Source organism: Anas acuta, chromosome 34 (genome assembly GCF_963932015.1).
Source record: "Anas acuta chromosome 34, bAnaAcu1.1, whole genome shotgun sequence".
Lineage (NCBI taxonomy): Eukaryota > Metazoa > Chordata > Aves > Anseriformes > Anatidae > Anas > Anas acuta.
This window is the reverse complement of record NC_089012.1, coordinates 406304-426046: the sequence shown is the minus strand read 5'-3', so window position 1 is coordinate 426046 and position 19743 is coordinate 406304. Positions and strand designations below refer to the sequence as shown.

General features: G+C 57.0%; 3 protein-coding genes and 2 long non-coding RNA genes across 7 annotated transcripts; all 5 read left to right on the top strand.

Moving 5' to 3' along the window:
• The first annotated feature begins 223 nt into the window (after window positions 1-223).
• LOC137846610 (C5a anaphylatoxin chemotactic receptor 1-like) lies at window positions 224-1910 on the top strand. Its single transcript, XM_068664604.1, has one exon. It carries the CDS (start codon window positions 361-363, stop codon window positions 1411-1413), a length of 1053 nt encoding a protein of 350 aa, XP_068520705.1. The 5' UTR covers window positions 224-360; the 3' UTR covers window positions 1414-1910.
• A 1038-nt stretch (window positions 1911-2948) lies between these two features.
• Window positions 2949-4200, top strand: LOC137846611 (C5a anaphylatoxin chemotactic receptor 1-like). Its single transcript, XM_068664605.1, has one exon. It carries the CDS (start codon window positions 3197-3199, stop codon window positions 4175-4177), a length of 981 nt encoding a protein of 326 aa, XP_068520706.1. The 5' UTR covers window positions 2949-3196; the 3' UTR covers window positions 4178-4200.
• Window positions 4201-6186: 1986 nt separating this feature from the next.
• On the top strand, window positions 6187-18445 carry DHX34 (DExH-box helicase 34). 3 transcript variants are annotated; one of them, XM_068664601.1, is made up of 18 exons: window positions 6187-6861; window positions 9145-9456; window positions 11102-11365; window positions 11455-11557; window positions 11640-11857; window positions 11995-12169; window positions 12265-12458; window positions 12546-12647; window positions 12754-12993; window positions 13076-13243; window positions 13350-13461; window positions 13589-13689; window positions 13765-14010; window positions 14351-14527; window positions 14608-14731; window positions 14950-15089; window positions 15131-15255; window positions 18275-18445. In XM_068664601.1, the coding sequence occupies exons 1-16, from the start codon at window positions 6187-6189 to the stop codon at window positions 15081-15083; spliced, it is 3345 nt and encodes a 1114-aa protein (XP_068520702.1). In that variant the 3' UTR covers window positions 15084-15089; window positions 15131-15255; window positions 18275-18445. The 3 variants fall into 3 exon arrangements, with proteins under 3 accessions (XP_068520702.1, XP_068520703.1, XP_068520704.1); XM_068664602.1 differs by lacking the exon at window positions 18275-18445 and adding an exon at window positions 15949-18114; XM_068664603.1 differs by lacking the exon at window positions 18275-18445 and adding an exon at window positions 15848-18114.
• On the top strand, window positions 6869-8614 carry LOC137846609 (uncharacterized). The gene is made up of 2 exons (XR_011090573.1): window positions 6869-7769; window positions 8351-8614. It is a non-coding gene; the product is annotated as an uncharacterized lncRNA (long non-coding RNA).
• Window positions 9464-11094, top strand: LOC137846607 (uncharacterized). The gene is made up of 3 exons (XR_011090572.1): window positions 9464-10174; window positions 10236-10299; window positions 10354-11094. It is a non-coding gene; the product is annotated as an uncharacterized lncRNA (long non-coding RNA).
• Window positions 18446-19743: the final 1298 nt, after the last annotated feature.

Here is a 19743-nt window from a genome sequence, read left to right as displayed (position 1 = left end):
GGTTGGGGTTAGGGTTGGTTTGGGGTTGGGGTTGGGTTCGGTTGGTTTGGGGTTGGGTTTGGGGTTGGGTTGGTTTGGCGTTGGGTTGGTTTGGGGTTGGGGTTGGTTTGGGGTTGGGGTTGGGTTGGGTTGGACGCGACCCTCGGAGATCGCCCCCCCCCCTTCCACGATCCGATCGCGCTCCCCATCGGCCCCAAACCTCTCCTTTTTCAGCCTAATATTGGGGGGGCCACCACGAGGTGTCCCCGCGCCCTCCTCGTGTTGGGGACACATCCTACGGGGGGGGGGGGGACACCCCGAGGGCGAAATCCTCGTCCCGCCGCCCCTTCCCCTATAACGGGATTTGCTCCTAGGTGCACGATGGACTTCCAGGGCTACAACTACTCCAACTACTCCGGCGTGGAGGACTACATCTTCGACGACTTCGGCGACTACGAGGTCCCCGCCGGCCACCGCGCCATCCTGGCCCTCTACACCATCATCTTCCTCCTGGGCGTTTTGGGCAACGCCGCCGTCGTCTGGGTGAGCGGCTTCGAGCTGCGGCGCACGGTCAACGGCGTCTGGTTCCTCAACCTGGCGCTGGCCGACCTCCTCTGCTGCTTGGCCTTGCCCTTCTTGGCCCTCCCGTTGACCCAAGACCACCACTGGCCCTTGGGGGGCTTCGCCTGCAAGCTCCTGCCCTCCCTCACCATCCTCAACATGTTCGCCAGCGTCTTGCTCTTGATGGCCATCAGCGCCGACCGCTGCGCCCTGGTGATGCGCCCGGTGTGGTGCCAAAACCACCGGACCCCGGCGGTGGCCCGGGGGGCTTGCGTGGCCGCGTGGCTGCTGGCCTTCCTCCTCACCCTCCCCTCCATCATCTTCCGCGGTTTACGGCGGGACCCCATCTCCGAGAAGGCGACGTGCGTTTTGGATTACTCCACGGTCGGGCGGCACCAGCGCCTCACCGAGCTCCTCACCTCCGTCTCCCGGTTCATTTTCGGCTTCCTCGCGCCCTTCGTGGTCATCTCCGTGTGCTACGGGCTGCTGCTGGCCCGCGTCCGCAGCAAGCGCTTCGCCCGCTCCAAGAAGGCCACCAGGCTCGTCCTGGTGGTCATCGTCAGCTTCTTTGCCTGCTGGTTGCCCTTCCACGTGGTGGGGCTCATCCTGGCCTCCACCTCGCCCACCAGCTCCCTGTTCAAGAGCGCGGTGGCGGTGGACCCGGTGGTCACCGGGGTGGCCTACATCAACAGCTGCATCAACCCCATCATCTACGTGGTGATGGGCCAGGACTTCAAGGACAAGTGCCGGCGCTCCTGGCGCGCCGTGCTGCGCGGCGTGATGAGCGAGGACCTCTCCGGGAGCACCTTGGGCGACAGCCGCGCCAAGACCAAGTCCACCGCCGATGACCACAGCGTCAGCACCAACGTCTGACCTGCTTGAGGCCACCGCCTTCTCCTCCTCTTTTTTTTTGGGGGGGGTTTGGATGGGACCCGAATTTACGAGGGGATGCGTTTGTTGTCCTCTATCCTTTTTTTTGCCAGAGTGGGGAAATCGGAGGGTCAAAGAAACCGAGGTCTTGGCCTCGTGGACCTCCTTGGAGGCTCTCCGGAGGCCACCACGCTCCAGCCTCCTGGAGCTGCCTCCTCCTCCTCCTCCTCCGAGCCTGGACCCCGTGCCCCACTCCCGGCCCCATAAAAACCACCTGAAGCCCTCCCCGCCCCACATCCCCATGGGGCAGCGAGCTCTGAGGTGAGGCTGAGCCTCCTCCAGTTGGGCGAAATCCACCCCAAAATCCACCCCAAAGTGCCGGGGTGTGGCGCGCCCCACCAAAAAGGGGTCACCCCCCACTTCGCCCCCACCACCTCAGCCCCGTGCCTTCGCCGTAGCCACGTCCGACGTCGCCAATAAATCGCCGAGCCGCTGTGGGTTGCGTGTCCTCGAGGTGTTCCTTGGGTTGCTCTCCTTGGGGTTGCTTTTTGGGGTTCTTCTTGGGGGTCTTCTTCAAGGGGTTGTCCGTGGGTTGTTCTTTGAGTTGCTTTTTGGGGTTCCTGGGATTCTCCAGGGGTTGCCCCTTGGGGTTGCTCCTTGAGCTGGTTCTTGGGGTTCTCCTTGGGGTTGCTCCTTGAACTGCTTTTTGGGGTTCTTCTTGGGGTTCTTTTTCAAGGGGTTGTCCATGGGTTGCTCCTCGGGGTTGCTCCTTAAGCTGCTTTTTGGGGTTCTTGGGGTTGCTGTTTGGGGTTCTCCTTGGGGTTGCTCCTTGAGCTGCTTTTTGGGGTTTTTGGGATTCTCGAGGGGTTTCCCCTTGGGGTTGCTCCTTGAACTGCTTTTTGGGGTTCACCTTGGGGTTCTCCTTGGGGTTGCTCCTTGAGCTGCTTTTTGGGATTCTCGAGGGGTTTCCCCTTGGGGTTGCTCCTTGAACTGCTTTTTGGGGTTCCCCCTTGGGTTTTCTCCTTGGGGTTGTTCCTTGAGCTGCTTTTTGGGGTTTTTGGGATTCTCCAGGGGTTGACCTTTGGGGTTCTCCTTGGGGTTGCTCTTTGAGCTGCTCTTTTTTGGGGTTCACCTTGGGGGTCTCCTTGGGGTTGTTCCTTGAGCTGCTTTTTGGGGTTCTTGCGATTCTCCAGGGGTTGCCCCTTGGGGGTTGATCCTGGGGGTTCCCCCTTGGGGTTCTCCTTGGGGTTGCCCCTTGGGGTTTCTCCTTGAGCTGCTCGTTGGGGTTTCCCCCCCCGGGGAGGGCGATGCAGCCCCGGGGCTCCTCCACCCCATCGAGGCTCCTCCACCCCTGGGTGACTCAGGGCACGTGTGGGTGCGGCGGGGAGGGACACAACTTGTGGGATCCCGCCGGGAACGTTGTGAGCTCCGGGAGCGTCCTTTGGGGGGGTAAGTTGGCACCCAAAATCTCAAAAATTCAAAATTTTTTTTTAAAAAAAGGAAAGAAAAATTAAATCGGGGGGGTGGGGGGTGTTCTGGCTCCTATAAAGTATTGAGCAAGACCTGCTCCTGAAGTTCTCCTTTTTGGGAGAATTTTTGCTGCTGGGGCAATTTTTCGGGGCCGGGTGACGCAAAGGTCCCATCCCATTGCCCGGAGGTTGCTCAAACTTCTCGTTCCGGAGGGGACGGATCCTGCCCTGTGGTCAGAAAGGTCCCCGTCGTGGTGGCAGCGGTGGAGACATCTCCGAGACCCCCCAAACTCCACTTGGGGTGACTCCGACGGAGGATGACGCCTTCGTGGGACCACCTCGGCACCGACTACGCCGACCTCGAGCTCAACTTCACCTCCCCGAATTTCGAGGAGCCCCCGGGGCTGCCCCCGGGCGTGGGGGCAGCTTTGGGGTTGGACGTTTTGGCTTTTCTCCTGGGGGTCCCGGGCAACGTCGCCGTCATCTGGGTGAGCGGCGTCACCCTCCGGCGCACGGTCAACGGCGTCTGGTTCCTCAACCTGGCGGTGGCCGACCTCTTCTCCTGCTTGGCCTTGCCCTTCTTGGCCCTCCCGTTGGCCCAAGACCACCACTGGCCCTTGGGGGGCTTCTCCTGCAAGCTCCTGCCCTCCCTCACCATCCTCACCATGTTCACCAGCGTCTTCCTCTTGACGGCCATCAGCGCCGACCGCTGCGCCGTGGCCACGCGCTGGTGGCACCGGACCCCGGTGGTGGCCCGGGGGGCTTGCGTGGCCGCGTGGGTGCTGGCCTTCCTCCTCAGCCTCCCCTCCTTCCTCCTCCGCACCCTGCGCCGCGACCCCTTCTCCGAGAAGACCACGTGCGGCCTGGACTACGCCGCGCTTGGCCGCGGCGCCGAGCTCGGCCTGGCCGCCCTCCGCCTCTTCGCCGGTTTCGTCATCCCCGTGGTGGCCATGGTGGGCTTCTACGGGTGGCTACTGGCCCGCGGCCACCCCGCCACCCGCCCGGTGACCACCGTGGTGGTCTTGGTGGGCTGCTTCGTGGGTTGTTGGTTGCCCTACCACGCCGTCATGGTGGCCTTGGCGCTCTACGCGCCCGGCGCGGCGCCCTACAAGCAGGCCTCAGGCGCCCAACCGTTGGCCATCGCCTTGGCCCACCTCAACGGCGCCCTCAACCCCCTCCTCTACGTGCTGTTGGGTCGGGGGCGCGCCCCCTCCCTTGGGGGGCGCCTGGCGTGGGTGCTGCGGGGCGGGGACCCCCCCGGTGACCCCAGTCCTTGTACCACCGAGGATGTGGTGTAGAGGGCAATAAAGGGTGGTTGTGAGCTGGGGGGGGTGTTCCTGATGGGTGGGGGGGTTGGGGACAGGGTGGGGGGGTTGGTTGGGGACAGTGGGGGACAATGGGGATGGGTGGGGACAATGGGGGGCACTGGAGATGGGTGGGGACAGAGGGGGACAGTGGGGGTGGATGGGGACAGTGGGGGGCACTGGGGGTCAATGGGGGTGGATGGGGACAGTGGGGGTCACTGGGGGTCAATGGGGGTGGATGGGGACAGTGGGGGTGGATGGGGACAGTGGGGGGCACTGGGGACGGTTGGGGACACTGGGGGTCAATGGGGATGGATGGGGACAGTGGGGGTCACTGGGGGTCAATGGGGGTGGATGGGGACAGTGGGGGTGGATGGGGACAGTGGGGGGCACTGGGGACGGTTGGGGACACTGGGGGTCAATGGGGATGGATGGGGACAGTGGGGGTCACTGGGGGTCAATGGGGGTGGATGGGGACAGTGGGGGTGGATGGGGACAGTGGGGGGCACTGGGGACGGTTGGGGACACTGGGGGTCAATGGGAATGGATGGGGACAATGGGGGACACTGGGGACAGTTGGGGACAATGGGGAACAATGGGGATGGACGGGGGCAATGGGGATGGGTGGGGACACTGAGGGATAGTGGGGGACAGTGGGGGACAATGGGGATTGATGGGGACAATGGGGATGGTTGGAGATGGTTGGGGACGATGGGGGACACTGGGGGTCAATGGGGATGGATGGGGACAATGGGGACAGTTGGGAAAAATGGGGGACAAATGGGGACATTGGGGACAGTTGGGGACAATGAGGGCATAGGGGGTCAATGGGGGCAGTGGGGGGAAATTGGGGTGGCTGGGGACAATGGGGACAATTGGGGACAATGGGGGTGGTTGGGGACAATCGAGGACAATGGGAACATTTGAAGATATTTGGGATATTTGGGGGCATTTGGGGAATGGGGGTGGTTGGGGGACGATGGGGACAATTAGGGACAATGGGGTTGGCTGGGGACAATGGGGACAACTGGGGACAATGGGGACATTTGGGAACATTTGGGGAAATTTGGGGAATGGGGGTGGCTGGGGGACGATGGGGACAGTTGGGGACAATGGGGGTGGTTGGAGACAATGGGGGTGGATGGGGACATTTGGGGACATTTGGGAACATTTGGGGAAATTTGGGGAATGGGGGTGGCTGGGGGACAATGGGGACAGTTGGGGACAATTGGGGACAACTGGGGACAATGGGGACATTTGGGGACATTTGGGGATATTTGGGGATATTTGGGGACATTTGGGGAATGGGGGCATTTGGGGGCATTTGGGGACATTTGGGGGCATTTGGGGACATTTGGGGACATTTGGGGACAGCGCCGCTCTCGCTGCCACCCGCGGCCGAGAGGCCCCGCCCCCTCCCTCCTCGCCCTGCCCCCCTCCTCGCCCCGCCCCTTTCCCGCATGACCACGCCCCCTCTCCCATAACCACGCCCCCCTCCTCCAGGCCACGCCCCCCGCTCGTGGCCACGCCCCCTTCCTCCCTCCGCGGCGGGGCTCGGGCGCCCCCGTGCGGCCTGGAGGGGCCGGGACCGGAACCGGAACCGGAACCGGGACCGGGACCGGGAGTGGGGCCTGGGGGGGGGGGGTGGGGGCCGGGACCGGGCCTGGGGGGGCCGAGACCGGGAGCGGGGCCTGGAGGGGCTGGGACCGGGAGCGGGGCTGGGAGCGGGGCCTGGTGGAGCCGGTACCGGGGCACTGGGGCCTGTGGGAGCCGGTACCGGGACCTTGAGGGGCAGGGACCGGGGCCTGAGGCCTTGGGGGGGGGGGGGGGGGGCCGGGACCGGGGCCTGGAGGGGAAGGGACCGGGGCCTGGGCCTGGGGGAGCTGGGACCGGGACTGGGACCGGGACTGAGGCCTTGGGGGTGCCGGTACCGGGCCTTGGCTTGGCTGAGGCCTCAGAGAACCAGGCCCAGGCCCTGAGGCCCGGAGGCTTCGGTCCCGGTGATGGAACCGGACCCGGGCCCGGCTCCCGGTGGCGGAGCCCCACAGTCATCCCGGTGGGACTGGGCCTGCCCGGGGGCTCGGCGCAGGCTGGAGGAGCTCTGCTTCCCCCGCCGGGCCTGCCCCGAGGACACCCGCAGCTTCTGGGCCTTCTTCGAGCGCCTGCGCCGCTTCCAGAGCCGCCGCCCGGAGCGGGAACCATCACGGGATGACGATGATGATGATGATGATGATGACGAGGACCGGCCGCCCTCCCGCCGCCTCGGCTTGCCGCGCCGTTACCACCCCCGGCACCGCCTCAACCTGACGGTGCCCACCCCGGAGCCGTCCCCGAGCCCCCCCGGGGTGCCCCGGGAAGCGCTGCGGGAATTCCTCGACGCCTTCCTGCTCTACCTGGACTTCGAGCAGAAGCGGAGCTTCGCCAAGCTGGCCAAGCTGCAGCGGGAGCGCCGGGCGCTGCCCATCGCCGGGGCTCGCCGCCAGCTCCTTCAAGCCGTGGCCGGTCACCAGGTGGTGGTGGTGGCCGGTGACACCGGCTGCGGCAAGTCCACGCAGGTGCCGCAGTTCCTGCTGGCCGCCGGCTACCGCCGCGTGGCTTGCACCCAGCCCCGCCGCATCGCCTGCGTCTCGCTGGCCAAGAGGGTGGCCTACGAGAGCCTGCAGCAGTACGGCGACCAGGTGAGCTGGGGATGGTTTGTGAAAGAAAGGAGAAAAAGGTAAAAAAAAGGTTAAAAGGAGTGGTTTTGGCACGGCAGAGCGCTTAGAAGGCGACGTGCGGCACTGCTGGGTTAATATTTACCTAAACCGCTCAGCTTGGGAGCATCATCAGAGACGATTTGTAGAAAAAGTAGGAAAAAAAAGGTGATAAAAAAATGATTTCTAAAAAAAAAAGGAAAAAAGTTGAAAAAATAAGGTAAAATGAGTGGTTTTGGCACAGCAGAGCGCTTAGTAGGCGATGTGCGGCGCTGCTGGGTTAATATTTACCTAAAACGCTCAGCCTGGGAGCATCATTGGGGACTATTTGTAAAGTAAAATAAAAATAAATAAATAAAAAGGAAAAAAGGAAAAAAAAAGTAAAACTAGAAAGTAAAAGCTAAAAAAAAAAAGGTTAAAGTGAGCGGTTTTGGCACAGCAGGGCGCTTAGAAGGCGACGTGCAGCACTGCAATGTTAATATTTACCTAAACCGCTCAGCTTGGGAGCATCATCGGAGACGATTTGTAGAAAAAGTAGGAAAAAAAATGTAATAAAGAAATGACTTGTAAAAAAAAAAAGGAAAAGGTTAAACAAAAAAAGGTTAAAAGGAGCGGTTTTGGCACGGCAGAGCGCTTAGAAGGGGATGTGCAATGCCGCAGTGTTAATGTTTGCCTGAACCACTCAGCCTGGTAGCATCATTGGGGACTATTTGTAAAGTAAAATAAAAATAAGTAAATAAAAAGGAAAACAAAGTTAAAAAAAAGGTAAAATTAGAAAGTAAAAGGTAAAAAAAAAAAGGTAAAAGTGAGCGGTTCTGGCACGGCAGAGCGCCTAGAAGGCGATGTGCAATGCTGCAGCGTTAATGTTTGCCTAAACCACTCAGCCTGGCTGCGTCGTTGGGGACCGTTTGTAAAAAATGTAGGAAAAAAAAGGTGATAAAAAAACGATTTGTAAAAAAAAAAAAGGAAAAAAAGTTGAAAAAATAAGGTAAAATGAGTGGTTTTGGCACAAAAGAGTGCTTAGAAGGTGATGAGCGGTGCTGCTGGGTTAATATTTACCTGAAATGCTCAGCCTGGTAGCATCATTGGGGACCATTTGTAAAGTAAAATAAAAATAAATAAATAAAAAGGAAAAAAGGTAAAAAAAAAAAAGTAAAATTAGAAAGTAAAAGCTAAAAAAAAAAAGGTAAAAGTGAGTGGTTTTGGCACGGCAGAGCGCTTAGAAGGCGATGTGCGATGCTGCAGCGTTAATGTTTGCCTAAACCACTCAGCCTGGCTGCATCATTGGAGATAATTTGTAGAAAAAGTAGGAAAAAAATGTAATAAAAATACAACTTTAAAAAAAAAAGGAAAAAGGTTGAAAAAATAAGGTAAAAGTGAGCGGTTCTGGCACAGCAGAGTGCTTAGAAGGCGACGTGCAGTGCTGCTGGGTTAATATTTACCTGAAACACTCAGCCTGGGAGCATCATTGGAGATAATTTGTAGAAAAAGTAGGAAAAAAATGTAATAAAAAAACGATTTGTAAAAAAAAACAACAAAAAAGGTTAAAAAAAAAAAAGGTAGAAGTGAGAGGATCCAGACAGCAGAGCGCTTAGAAGGCGACGTGCGGCGCTGCAGTGTTTATATTTACATAAACTGCTCAGCTTGGGGGCATCATCGGAGACAATTTGTAGAAAAAACACAAAGTAAAAGGTAAAAAAGAAACAATTTAAAAAAAAAAAAAGAAAAAGGATAAAAAGAATAAAAAGAAAAAGGATAAAAAGGATGAAAAATGATAAAAAGAAAAATGGTAAAAAGAAAAATGATGAAAAATGATAAAAAGAAAAATGATGAAAAAGGATAAAAAGAAAAATGGTAAAAAGAAAAATGATGAAAAATGATAAAAAGAAAAATGATGAAAAATGATAAAAAGAAAAATGGTAAAAAGAAAAATGATGAAAAGGTAAAAGTAGAAAGTTAAAAGTGAAACAAAAGGTAAAAGTGAGCAGTTCTGGCACAGCACAGGATTAAAATTCCTCTTGGTGTCTTAAAATTGCTTTTAGTGTTTTAACCCTGCTTTTTTTAGTGTCTTAAAGCTCCTTTTAGCACAAAAAATGAAGGAATAATTAAGGAACAAATAAGGATTAAATAAGGAATAATAATTCTTGGATGCAGGACGCTTGAGCATCAGCCACCCCCGTCGCGCTACCCCTGGTCCGGGATGCCTTGCAAGCACCATAAATCCCATTTTTTCTCTTTCTGCCCCATTTTTCCTCTCCCTCCTCCCAGGTGGGCTACCAGATCCGCTTCGAGAGCAGCCGCTCGCCCGCCACCAGCGTGGTTTTCCTGACCGAGGGGCTGCTGCTGCGGCAGGCGCAGCGGGAGCCGGCGCTGCCCTCCTACGGGGTGATCATCGCCGACGAGGTCCACGAGCGGCACCTCCACGGGGATTTCCTCCTGGGGGTCCTGCGCCGCCTGCTGCCCGCCCGGCCCGACCTGAAGCTGGTGCTGATGTCGGCCACCATCAACATCCGCCTCTTCTCCGAATATTTCGGGGGAGCCCCCGTACTGCAGGTGCCCGGGAGGATCTTCCCCATTTCGGTGAGGGAGGTTTTGGGGCTGGAGAGCGCGGTTTTGGGGCTGGATCAGGTGCCCAGGAGGATCTTCCCTGTCTCAGGGAGCACCAAGCATGATTTTGGGGCTGGAGAGTGCAGTTTTGGGGCTGGAGAGTGTGGTTTTTGGGCTGGATCGGGTGCCCAGGAGGATCTTCCCCATCTTGGTGAGCCCTGAGCATGATTTTGGGGCTGGAAAGTGTGGTTTTGGGGCTGGATTAGATGCCCAGGAGGATCTTCCCCATTTCAATGAGAGAGGTTTTGGGGCTGGAGAGCGCGGTTTTGGGGCTGGATTGGGTGCCCAGGAGGATATTTCCCGTCTTTGTGGGTGCTGAGCACAATTTTGGGGCTGGAGAGTGTGGTTTTGGGGCTGGATCAGATGCCCAGGAGGATCTTCCCCATCTTTATGGGTGCTGAGCGAGATTTTGGGGCTGGAAAGTGTGGTTTTGGGGCTGGATCAAGTGCCCAGGAGGATCTTCCTCATCTCATGGAGCGCTCAGCATGATTTTGGGGCTGGAGAGCATGGTTTTGGGGCTGGATCGGGTGCCCAGGAGGATCTTTCCCGTCTTTATGGGTGCTGAGCACAATTTTGGGGCTGGAGAGTGTGGTTTTGGGGCTGGATTTGGTGCCCAGGAGGTTCTTCCCTGTCTCAGGGAGCACCAAGCATGATTTTGGGGCTGGAGAGTGCGGTTTTGGGGCTTGATCAGGTGCCCAGGAGGATCTTCCCCATCTCGGTAGGTGCTGAGTGTGATTTTGGGGCTGGATCAGGTGCCCAGGAGGATCTTCCCTATCTTGGTGAGCCCTGAGCATGATTTTGGGGCTGGAAAGTGTGGTTTTGGGGCTGGATTAGATGCCCAGGAGGATCTTCCCCATTTCAATGAGAGAGGTTTTGGGGCTGGAGAGCGCGGTTTTGGGGCTGGATCGGGTGCCCAGGAGGATCTTTCCCGTCTTTGTGGGTGCTGAGCACAATTTTGGGGCTGGAGAGTGCGGTTTTGGGGCTGGATGAGGTGCTGGGGAGGATCTTCTCCATCTTGGTGAGCCCTGAGCATGATTTTGGGGCTGGAGAGCACGGTTTTTGGGCTGGATCAGGTGCCCAGGAGGATCTTCCTCATCTCATGGAGCGCTCAGCATGATTTTGGGGCTGGAGAGTGTGGTTTTGGGGCTGGATTAGATGCCCAGGAGGATCTTCCCCATTTCAATGAGAGAGGTTTTGGGGCTGGAGAGCGCGGTTTTGGGGTTGGATCGGGTGCCCAGGAGGATCTTTCCCGTCTTTGTGGGTGCTGAGCACAATTTTGGGGCTGGAGAGTGTGGTTTTGGGGCTGGATCAGGTGCCCAGGAGGATCTTTCCCATCTCACGGAGCGCTCAGCATGATTTTGGGGCTGGAGAGCGTGGTTTTGGGGCTGGAGAGTGTGGTTTTTGGGCTGGATCAGGTGCCTGGGAAGATCTTCCCCATCTCAGGGAGCACCAAGTGTGATTTTGGGGCTGGAGAGTGTGGTTTTGGGTCTGGATGAGGTGCTGGGGAGGATCTTCCCCATCTCGGGGAGCACCAAGCCCGATTTTAGGGCCGGATCCCAGCTCAGGACCATCCCCCCACTCCTCACCTCCCCGTTTTTTGCCTTTTTGCCTCCCCCAGGTGATCTACGAGCCCATCCCCAAGGAGGAGGCGGCGGCGGCGGCGGGGAAAGCGGAGCGCCTGGACCCCCGGCCCTACCTCCGGGTGCTGCAGGCCATCGACCACAAATATCCCCCGGAGGAACGCGGCGACCTCCTGGTTTTCCTCAGCGGGGTGGCCGAAATCGGCGCCGTGCAGGAGGCGGCGCAGGTTTACGCCACCCAAACCCAGCGCTGGATCGTGCTGCCCCTGCACAGCACCCTCTCCGTCAGCGAGCAGGATAAGGTGGGTGCCGCGAGGAGCTTGTTTCCCTAGCCCTGATGGAGTTTTGCCGAGCTCCTTCGTCCTCCTGCCCAAATTTTGCCCCCCCCCAGGTGTTTGATGTTCCCCCTCCCGGCGTCCGAAAGTGCATCCTCGCCACCAACATCGCCGAGACCTCGGTGACCATCGACGGCGTGCGCTTCGTGCTGGATTCGGGTGAAGCCTCGCCGGCCTCGGGGGGGGGGGAAACCTCCTGCTCCCCCCCTTTGCCCTCCCCTCACCTTCTCCACCCCTCCAGGGAAGGTGAAGGAGATGAGCTACGACCCCCAGGGCAAGCTGCAGCGCCTGCAGGAATTTTGGATAAGCCGAGCGAGCGCCGAGCAGCGCAAGGGCCGCGCCGGCAGGACGGGCCCCGGGGTCTGCTACCGGCTCTACGCCGAATCCGACTACGACTCCTTTCCCCCCTACCCCGTGCCGGAGATCCAGCGGGTCGCTCTCGATGCTCTGGTCCTCCAGGTAACGGGATTCCCTCCCCATTTTTTTTAGGGTGAGGTCGGAGCCCCCCAAAAAATAGGTGCTCGGGATCATGGCGGCCTAAATATCCGGGCTGTTTTCCTTCCGCCAAGCTCTGCCTGCTTCTCTTCTCCCCCCAGGTAAAAAGCATGGGGCTGGGAGACCCCCGCACCTTCCCCTTTTTGGAGCCCCCTCCCTCGGCCAGCCTGGAGACTGCCGTGCGCTACCTGCGGGAGCAGGGGGCCCTGGATGAAGCCGAGGAGCTGACCCCCATCGGGACGCTGCTGGCCCAGCTGCCTGTGGACGTGGTGGTGGGTGAGTGATGGTCAGGGGGTGCGCAAAACCCCCCCAAAAAACCCCAAAAACCTCCCTTTTAAGCCCTCGCCGCCTCCCTTTTCTCCATCCCGCAGGCAAAATGCTGGTGCTGGGGGCACTTTTCGGGCTGGCCGAGCCCACGCTGACGGTGGCGGCGGCGCTGAGCGTGCAGTCGCCCTTCCTGCGCCTCTCCAACGCCAACCCCGACTGCGCCACCGCCCGGCGGCCCCTCGAGAGCCCCCACGGGGACCCCCTGACGCTGCTCAACGCCTTCAACGAGTGGGTGCAGGTGAGGGGGGCGAGGAGGTGGTGGGATGGGGACGGGAAACGGCTCCGTTTTGGGGCCGGTACCGGAGCCCGCGGTGTCCCCGTGCAGGTGAAGTCGGAGCGCGGCGGCAGCTCGCGCAAATGGTGCCGGCGGCGGGGCTTGGAGGAGCATCGGCTCTACGAGGCTGCCAACCTGCGGAGGCAGTTCCAGGTGAGGGGAGCCAAATTCACCCAAAACCTCCCCATTTTTAATTAATTAATTAATTTATTTAACCTGCGGGTTCTCAGCGACGTTTCCTGCCCCCCAAAAAAACCAGGAGCTGCTCCGAGACCACCAGCTCCTGGAGGCGGCCCCCAACCGGCCCAGAGACAGCTACAGCCGGCAGAGCCGGCACCGGGAGCGCCGCGAGCTGCACCGGCTCTGGCGCCACCACACCGAGACACAGGGACGGAAACGCAAAGTGCTGCGGCTCCACGATGGCACCGCCGGCTCCTCCGGTGAGGAAGAGGAAGGAGCAGGCACCCGCGAGCCCGGTGAGCGCGGCATCGACATCCAGGTGAGCCTCAGCTCCCGTTCCCTCGCTCGGGAGGCGAAATTGGGCCCCAAATGAGCTCTTGGCACCCTCTCTGTCCCCGCAGGACGTGAAGTTTAAGCTCCGCCACGACGTGGATGAGCTTCAGGCCGTGTCTGGCTCGGTCCTGTCGCCCTCGCAGCTCGCCCTGCTCAAGCTGGTGCTGTGCAGGGGGCTCTACCCGCAGCTGGCCGTGCCCGACGCGCTCAACAACAGCCGCAAGGACTCGGATCAGGTGCGTGCCCCCATCCACGACCAACCCATCGGATTTTTGGGGCTCTGCCCACGCTCCAGCCCCTTTATTTGGGGGCTCCGCGGTGCTCATCCTGCTCTCCCCGCAGATTTTCCACACCAGGAGCAAGCAGGGCGTCGTGCTTCACCCGTCCTGCGTCTTCGCCACCAGCCCGGAGCTGCTGCACGCCAAGGAGGGGAAGGAGCGCGGCGGGACCAAAGGTGGGCGACCCAAATCAGCTTTTTCCTCACCCATTTTTGGATGGAGAGCCCCTCCTGCATCGGGATCCAGCCCCCCCAAGTTGGTGGGGACGGGGAGAGGCTCAGGACCCCCCTGGTGTCCTTGCAGAGGACGGGCTGAGCCGCCACCACCAGCTCCTCGCCTTCGTCTCGCTGCTGGAGACCACCAAACCTTACCTGGTCAACTGCCTCCGCGTGCCGGCGCTGCAGGTGGGCTCTCGCTGCTTCCTCCTCCTCCTCCTCTTCCTCGCAGCTCCTCAAACCATCCCTGCCTCTCTCCTCCAGGCTCTCCTGCTCTTCTCCCGCTCGCTGGACACCAACGGGGACTGCACGCGGCTGGTGGCCGACGGCTGGCTGGAGCTCACCGTGCCCGACGCCGCCGCCGCCCTGCGCTTCCTCGCCGCCGCCCTGCAGCTCCGAACCTCCTGGGAGAAGCTCCTGGACCAGCAGCTGGACCCCGGGGGCGAGGAGCCCAGCTCCAGGGACCTCTCCGCGCTCAAACGGGGGCTGCTGGAGTTCCTGGAGATGGAGGTGGGGGGCTGGAGGGGGGCGGTCGCGACGCGCGGGGTGGTTTTAGTGTTTTTTTTTGGGGTGGTTTTAGTGTTTTTTTTTTTTGGGGTGGTTTTAGTGTTTTTTTTTGGGGTGGTTTTAGTGGTTTTTTTTGGGGTGGTTTTAGTGGTTTTTTTTTGGGGTGAAAGCCAAGGGGAAACGCCACGGGGAGGTGGTGGCATCGTGGAGCGCTGGCATGACGCCGCGGCGGTGCTCGGCCACGCACCCCCCAGGGCTTCACGTCGGGATTAAGGCTGGCCCCAGGAGATTTTTGGGGAGCTGAAATGAGATTTTGGGCATCTCCTCGTGTCCCCCCCCCCAGGCGCCGTACCGCCTGCGCCAGCTGACGGGGCTGGAGAAGCAAACCCTCTACGTCGGCCCCCAGACCGTGCCCGCCGCCCCCCACCTCCCGGGGCTCTTCCAGGGCACCGAGCTGAAGCCTGACGAGGTGAAAGGCGGCCACAGGGTGACCGAATTCCTCACCTACAACTGCCTGGCCGTGAGTACCCCCCTCTCCCACCCTATTTTATATCCTCCTGGGGGGGTGCATCCCATTTATATCCTTGTGCCCCCACCCAGACGGACACCGACCTCTACAGCGAGTGCCTGCGGACCTTCTGGACGTGTCCCCACTGCGGTCTCCACATGCCCTTCACCCCCCTGGAGAGAATGTGCCACGAAAGCTCCTGCCAACCCACCGAGGGTGAGCCCCCCGGGGCTGAGATTGGGGACGTTTGGGGACAAATTTCCCTGGGGGGGGCGCAGGGAGGGTTAATAAAGGGAGAGGGGTGGCGGTGATCATCACCATGCCCTGAAAACGTGGCACAAAATGAGAGTTTTGGGATGGGGGTGGGATAAAAGGGTTTTGGGGATGATCCTTAAAGGGTTTGGGGGCTGATTTTGCGCTGTCTGCCCCCGCAGCCCCCCCGGAGGAAGAGGCAGGGGGTTCTTCCAAAACCTCCGCCCTGCACCGGCTCTACCACTGCGACATCTGCCAGCAGGACTTCACCCTCACGCCCACCGAAATCCTCCGGCACAAGAAGCAGCACCAGTGAGCTCTGCTCACTGGGACGCCAGCCCCGAGGGCTTCGGAGCCTCCTGGGGAGGGTGGAGACCCCCAAAATTGGGGGAGCCCCCTGCTCTGCTGCCCTTGGTGTCCTTGGAGACATCAGCCGCATCCTCGAGGACATGGCGTGGGTCATCGTTGACACTGTCACATTGCCTCAGGTTGGGAAAACTTGAATTAAGTTATTTTTTTGATGTTAAATATTAATAAATGTGTTTTTTTTTTTTAATTTTGGAGAAGCTGGGTGCTGTCCTGGTGGCGGGGGCAGGGTTTTGGGGAAGTTTCCCCTGCCCCGTGCTGCTGTACGGCGCGGCTCAGCCAGTGTGTGGCACTCCCACCCCGCATTTCATCCCCTGCCTCCTCTCCTCCTCTTGCTGCATCGCTGCAAAAGGCACCCACAGGCCCCCTGCCACCACGTCCACGGCGTTCCCAAAACCTCGAGGAGCCTCAGGACTCAAAAACCAACCCCAAAACCCCGCGGCACCGCTGAGAGGTGACCCGAGCGCCCCCGCTGCGTTCCCCTGGGAGGCCTGCTTTCAAGCCGTGGCTGCAAAAACGCCGTTTTGGGGGCTGAAAATGGCAATTAATTAAAAATGAAAAGCAATCTGGTGGTATTTTTAGCTCCGTGGCGTTTTTATTTGCCAGGAATTACAAAAAAATAACGCAGCTCGAGCGCCGTCGTGACACTTTGGTGTAATGAGCTGCTCCCAGAGCAAAGTTTCTTGGGATTTTAATTGTGTTTTTTTTTTTAAGACCCGCAGCTTTTTGTGCGGATTTAACTCTCGCAAGGGCTCCGTGGCCATAAAACGGGTGAAAGAGGGGAAAAGGAAAAGCCTGGATTATTTTTTTTTTAGCTCCAGCAGCCAGGCGTGGCGAGGGAGGATGCTGAGCGCTTCCTCATCCCCTTTTTTCTTGGTAAATTGAATTTTTTTTCCCTTTTTTTTCACCCCTCGGCTCGCTCCTTTGCCACTTGCCGTTCGCCTTGCCTCCTTGCTCGGGCTTATCCGCAGTTAATTACCTGGCAGGAATTAATTAAGCGGGCGCTTCGCTAAGCAGCTTAGTGGGGTTTACAGGCAGGGGGATGCTAATTCGGGTGGTGGAAGCGGCCTCCCCCCCACGGTGAGCATCCTTCTTCCCCTCCCCACCACCGCTTGCTCGGCTTCCTTGCTTCGCTCGGCTCCGATTTTGCTTCATTTATTTGATTTTTGGGTCTTTTTTCGCCTTCCAGCAGGGAGGGGGGAGTCCCCGTTGCCGTGGCAGCGGGGCGGGATGGGAGATGCTCCTGCCATAGCGCCGGGAGATGCTCCTGCCATGGCAACGAGGATCACGGGGGAGCTTGCCGACAGGTTTTGCTTTATTTTTTGCTTTTTTGGGGGAAAAAATAAGCCCCGCTGCTTTGCTTAACCACCCCTCCCCGTCAGCTGCACGGCAGAGGGCGACGCGAGTTGGGCACCAAAAATATTCACTGGTTTGGGTTTGGAAAGAGGCAGCTTCACGTTGGGTCGTAGAAAAGCCAAATGGGAACCCAAATTTGCCCAAACTTGCCCAAACTTGGGCCCCCAAGCCAGCTGCACGGCCTCGCCTTGATGGAGAAAACCCAACAGGATTCGTCAGGGCTCCCAAAAAGCTCATGGCACGGAGGAAAAAGGAGGCGAGGGGATGGAGGAAAATGCCTCATTTCTTTAAAAATCAGCTAAAATAAACTAAAAACTAATTTACCCAACCGAAAATTAATCAAGGCGGCCGTAACGAGGGGAGATTCATTTGCTCGGAGCCCTGCTAACGAAAGCCACGAATTCAAACCCCGCGTGCTAAATCGCACGTGCTAAAATCGCTCATTTTTTTTTTTAACAAATTCCCAAATCCTCTGGATTCCCAGCCCTGTGGCGTGGGTCGTCCACCGGGGAAACATCTTCCAGCCCCAAATCCTGCGGGAAAACACCCTGATATTTAACAAACCTCATTAAAACGCTTCCCCCATGATGATTTCCCACATCCTTAGGCCACATTTTCCAACGGAATGGGAAATTTGGGGTTGATTTCATGAAAAATAGAAGAGCTCCAAGCTCTTCCGCCCCGTTAATGACCTCGTTTTGTTCTTTGCAATCTTCTCATTATCACCCTCGTCAGCGTCGTGTAGGTCAAGGCAATCGCATTAACCTCGAATTGAACCCAAGGCCGTTGTTTGGGGATAATTAAGCCCCGTCGTTAACGAGGTCGAGAGGGGACCGAACGTCGAGGCCGAGGCAGAAAGCTCCCAGCTGAGCTCTGGCTTCCTGTTGGCCTTTTTTTATTTTTGAGGGATTTCTCTGAAATTTAACCACTTTCAGGGTGGCGAAGGGATGGAAATCATCTGCGGAGGGTGTGCTCAAAGGAAACGCGTGGTCTTCTTCCGTGTATTTGTGGGCTGGAATTAGGGAATAGGGGATGAAATTAGGGGGTGGGGGGTGAATTTAGGGTGTGGGAGGTGAATTTAGGGGACAGGAGGTGAATTTAGGGAGTGGGAGGTGAATTTAGGGGACGGGAGGTGAATTTAGGGGACAGGAGATGAATTTAGGGAGTGGGAGGTGAATTTTGGGGACGGGAGGTGAATTTAGGGGGACAGGAGATGAATTTAGGGGACAGGAGGTGAATTTAGGGGACGGGAGGTGAATTTAGGGGGTGGGAGATGAATTTAGGGGGTGGGAGGTGAATTTAGGGGGACAGGAGATGAATTTAGGGGATAGGAGGTGAATTTAGGGGGTGGGAGGTGAATTTAGGGGATGGGAGGTGAATTTTGGGGACAGGAGGTGAATTTAGGGGACGGGAGGTGAATTTTGGGGGTGGGAGGTGAATTTAGGGGATGGGTTGGGCTGAGCTTGCCCGGAGGAGGGCAAATGGAGTTTTTTTGGGATGCTCTCTGCTCCAAAATTGATTTTTTTTTTTGGAGATGCCACCACCACCCCGTTCCTCTTCCCAGCGCCACCCTTGTGGGATGTTCCAGCTGCTTTTGCTCTTTTTTTTTAAAAAAAAACAAACAACCAAAAATAAAACAACCAAACAAAACACTCATTTTATCCCAAAACCCCCTTTTGACTAAGTCGGATTAATTCAGCCTAAAAGACTAAAAATACGGGACTTTGCGTTGACAAAGTGCAATAAAAATACTCTTTTTTTTTTTTTTTAATTTATTTTTTTTAGGAACTTCCATTTGCTCACCTATCCGAAAAAATGAGAAGAGCCAGGCATCATCACCGCTGGCAGGAGAGCGCTGTTGAAAATTAAGAATCAGCACAAATCTCGCTGCTCTTTCATCATTAACAGCGGTTCTGAAAAAAAATAAATAACGAAAATAAACCCCACACCTCTTCATCCTGTTTTGCTGCTATATCTGTCCATAAAAAGACCTTTTAAGCATAAAAAAAGCTGCGCTGTGCCATAGCAGCCCTGGGTGGAGAAGCCCCACGAGGCTCCACGTGCTTTTGGGTGGAAATCCTGCGGGATAGGGGATGGAGAGCATCCATCAGGCTCAATTTTTTTGTTGCCCGTGGGTTCTGAGGGCAGTGAGAGGAGGAGCTGGCTGGGAAAGAAGAAAATAATTCAAAAAAAAAAAAAAAGGAAGAAAAGGTGGGGAAGTGAAATTATTTAATTTCTGCTTCAAGGCTGTACAACTGCGACCTCATTGATTCTGAGATAACCCTGGGTTTTCCCCAGAATTTCGTCATGGAAAGCTCTCTCCCAGCACAAGACTCTATTAGTAGTTTTTTTTTTTCTTTTCTCCCCAAAATGCCTTTCTGGTGGTGATGCACAAGCCCAAAGCCTGCAGCAGATGCGATCAGGTTAAACCTGCAGCAAGCAAGCACGGGGGAAGGAGAGGCTGAAATGAGATTACGCAGATAATTCGATTAAAATTTCCCTCCTCGTGCAGAAGGTGCTTGACGGGCAGCTCGAAGGACGGCTTAATTACGGTTTTTCAACCCGCGCGGAACCGGAGATTTACTGTGCTGCTCCAGTTATTAACTCGGATTTCGGAGGGGCAAGTGATAAAAAAGATGCTGTGGGCTTGCTGGTGCATTTCTGGGGAAAAAAAAAGAAAAAAAAGAGAATTTGAGAGAGATCAGGTTTTGACAGCAGATCTCTCTTGGTTGGGTGGATAGAAGTGGAAGAAGATCCAGCTCTTGGAAGCACAAAGCAGATGCACCATGAGCAAGGTGGCAAAGAGGTGGTAACAATAATAATAAATAAATAACAACAAAAAAAATAATTAAATAAAAATAATTAAATAAAAAAAAAAAAATCACAGATAAATCTCGAAGAGCTGGGTACAAGCAGAGCTGCCAGGGCATGAAGTGTCGCCATGAGACGACAAAAACTGATGTTTCTGCGTCGTTTTTGGTGGCTGTCCTGAGCAGGGCAACCCCAGCTCACGCAAGCACAACCCTAATCCTCAAGGACCACCAGATATCCACGGAGGAGCTGAATAATTTGGGTATTGGCTACTGAAGGCAAGAAGACTCCTCCACTTGCTGGTGGGATGGTTCCCCAGCACCTGGAAGGGATTCAGCACCAAAAAATCACCGGGATTCATTGAAATCTCTGCCAGGGTTTGGGTTAAAAGCACATCGGGGTCTCCCATCGCACGTCATCGTACCCAAATTTGGCATCTCTCA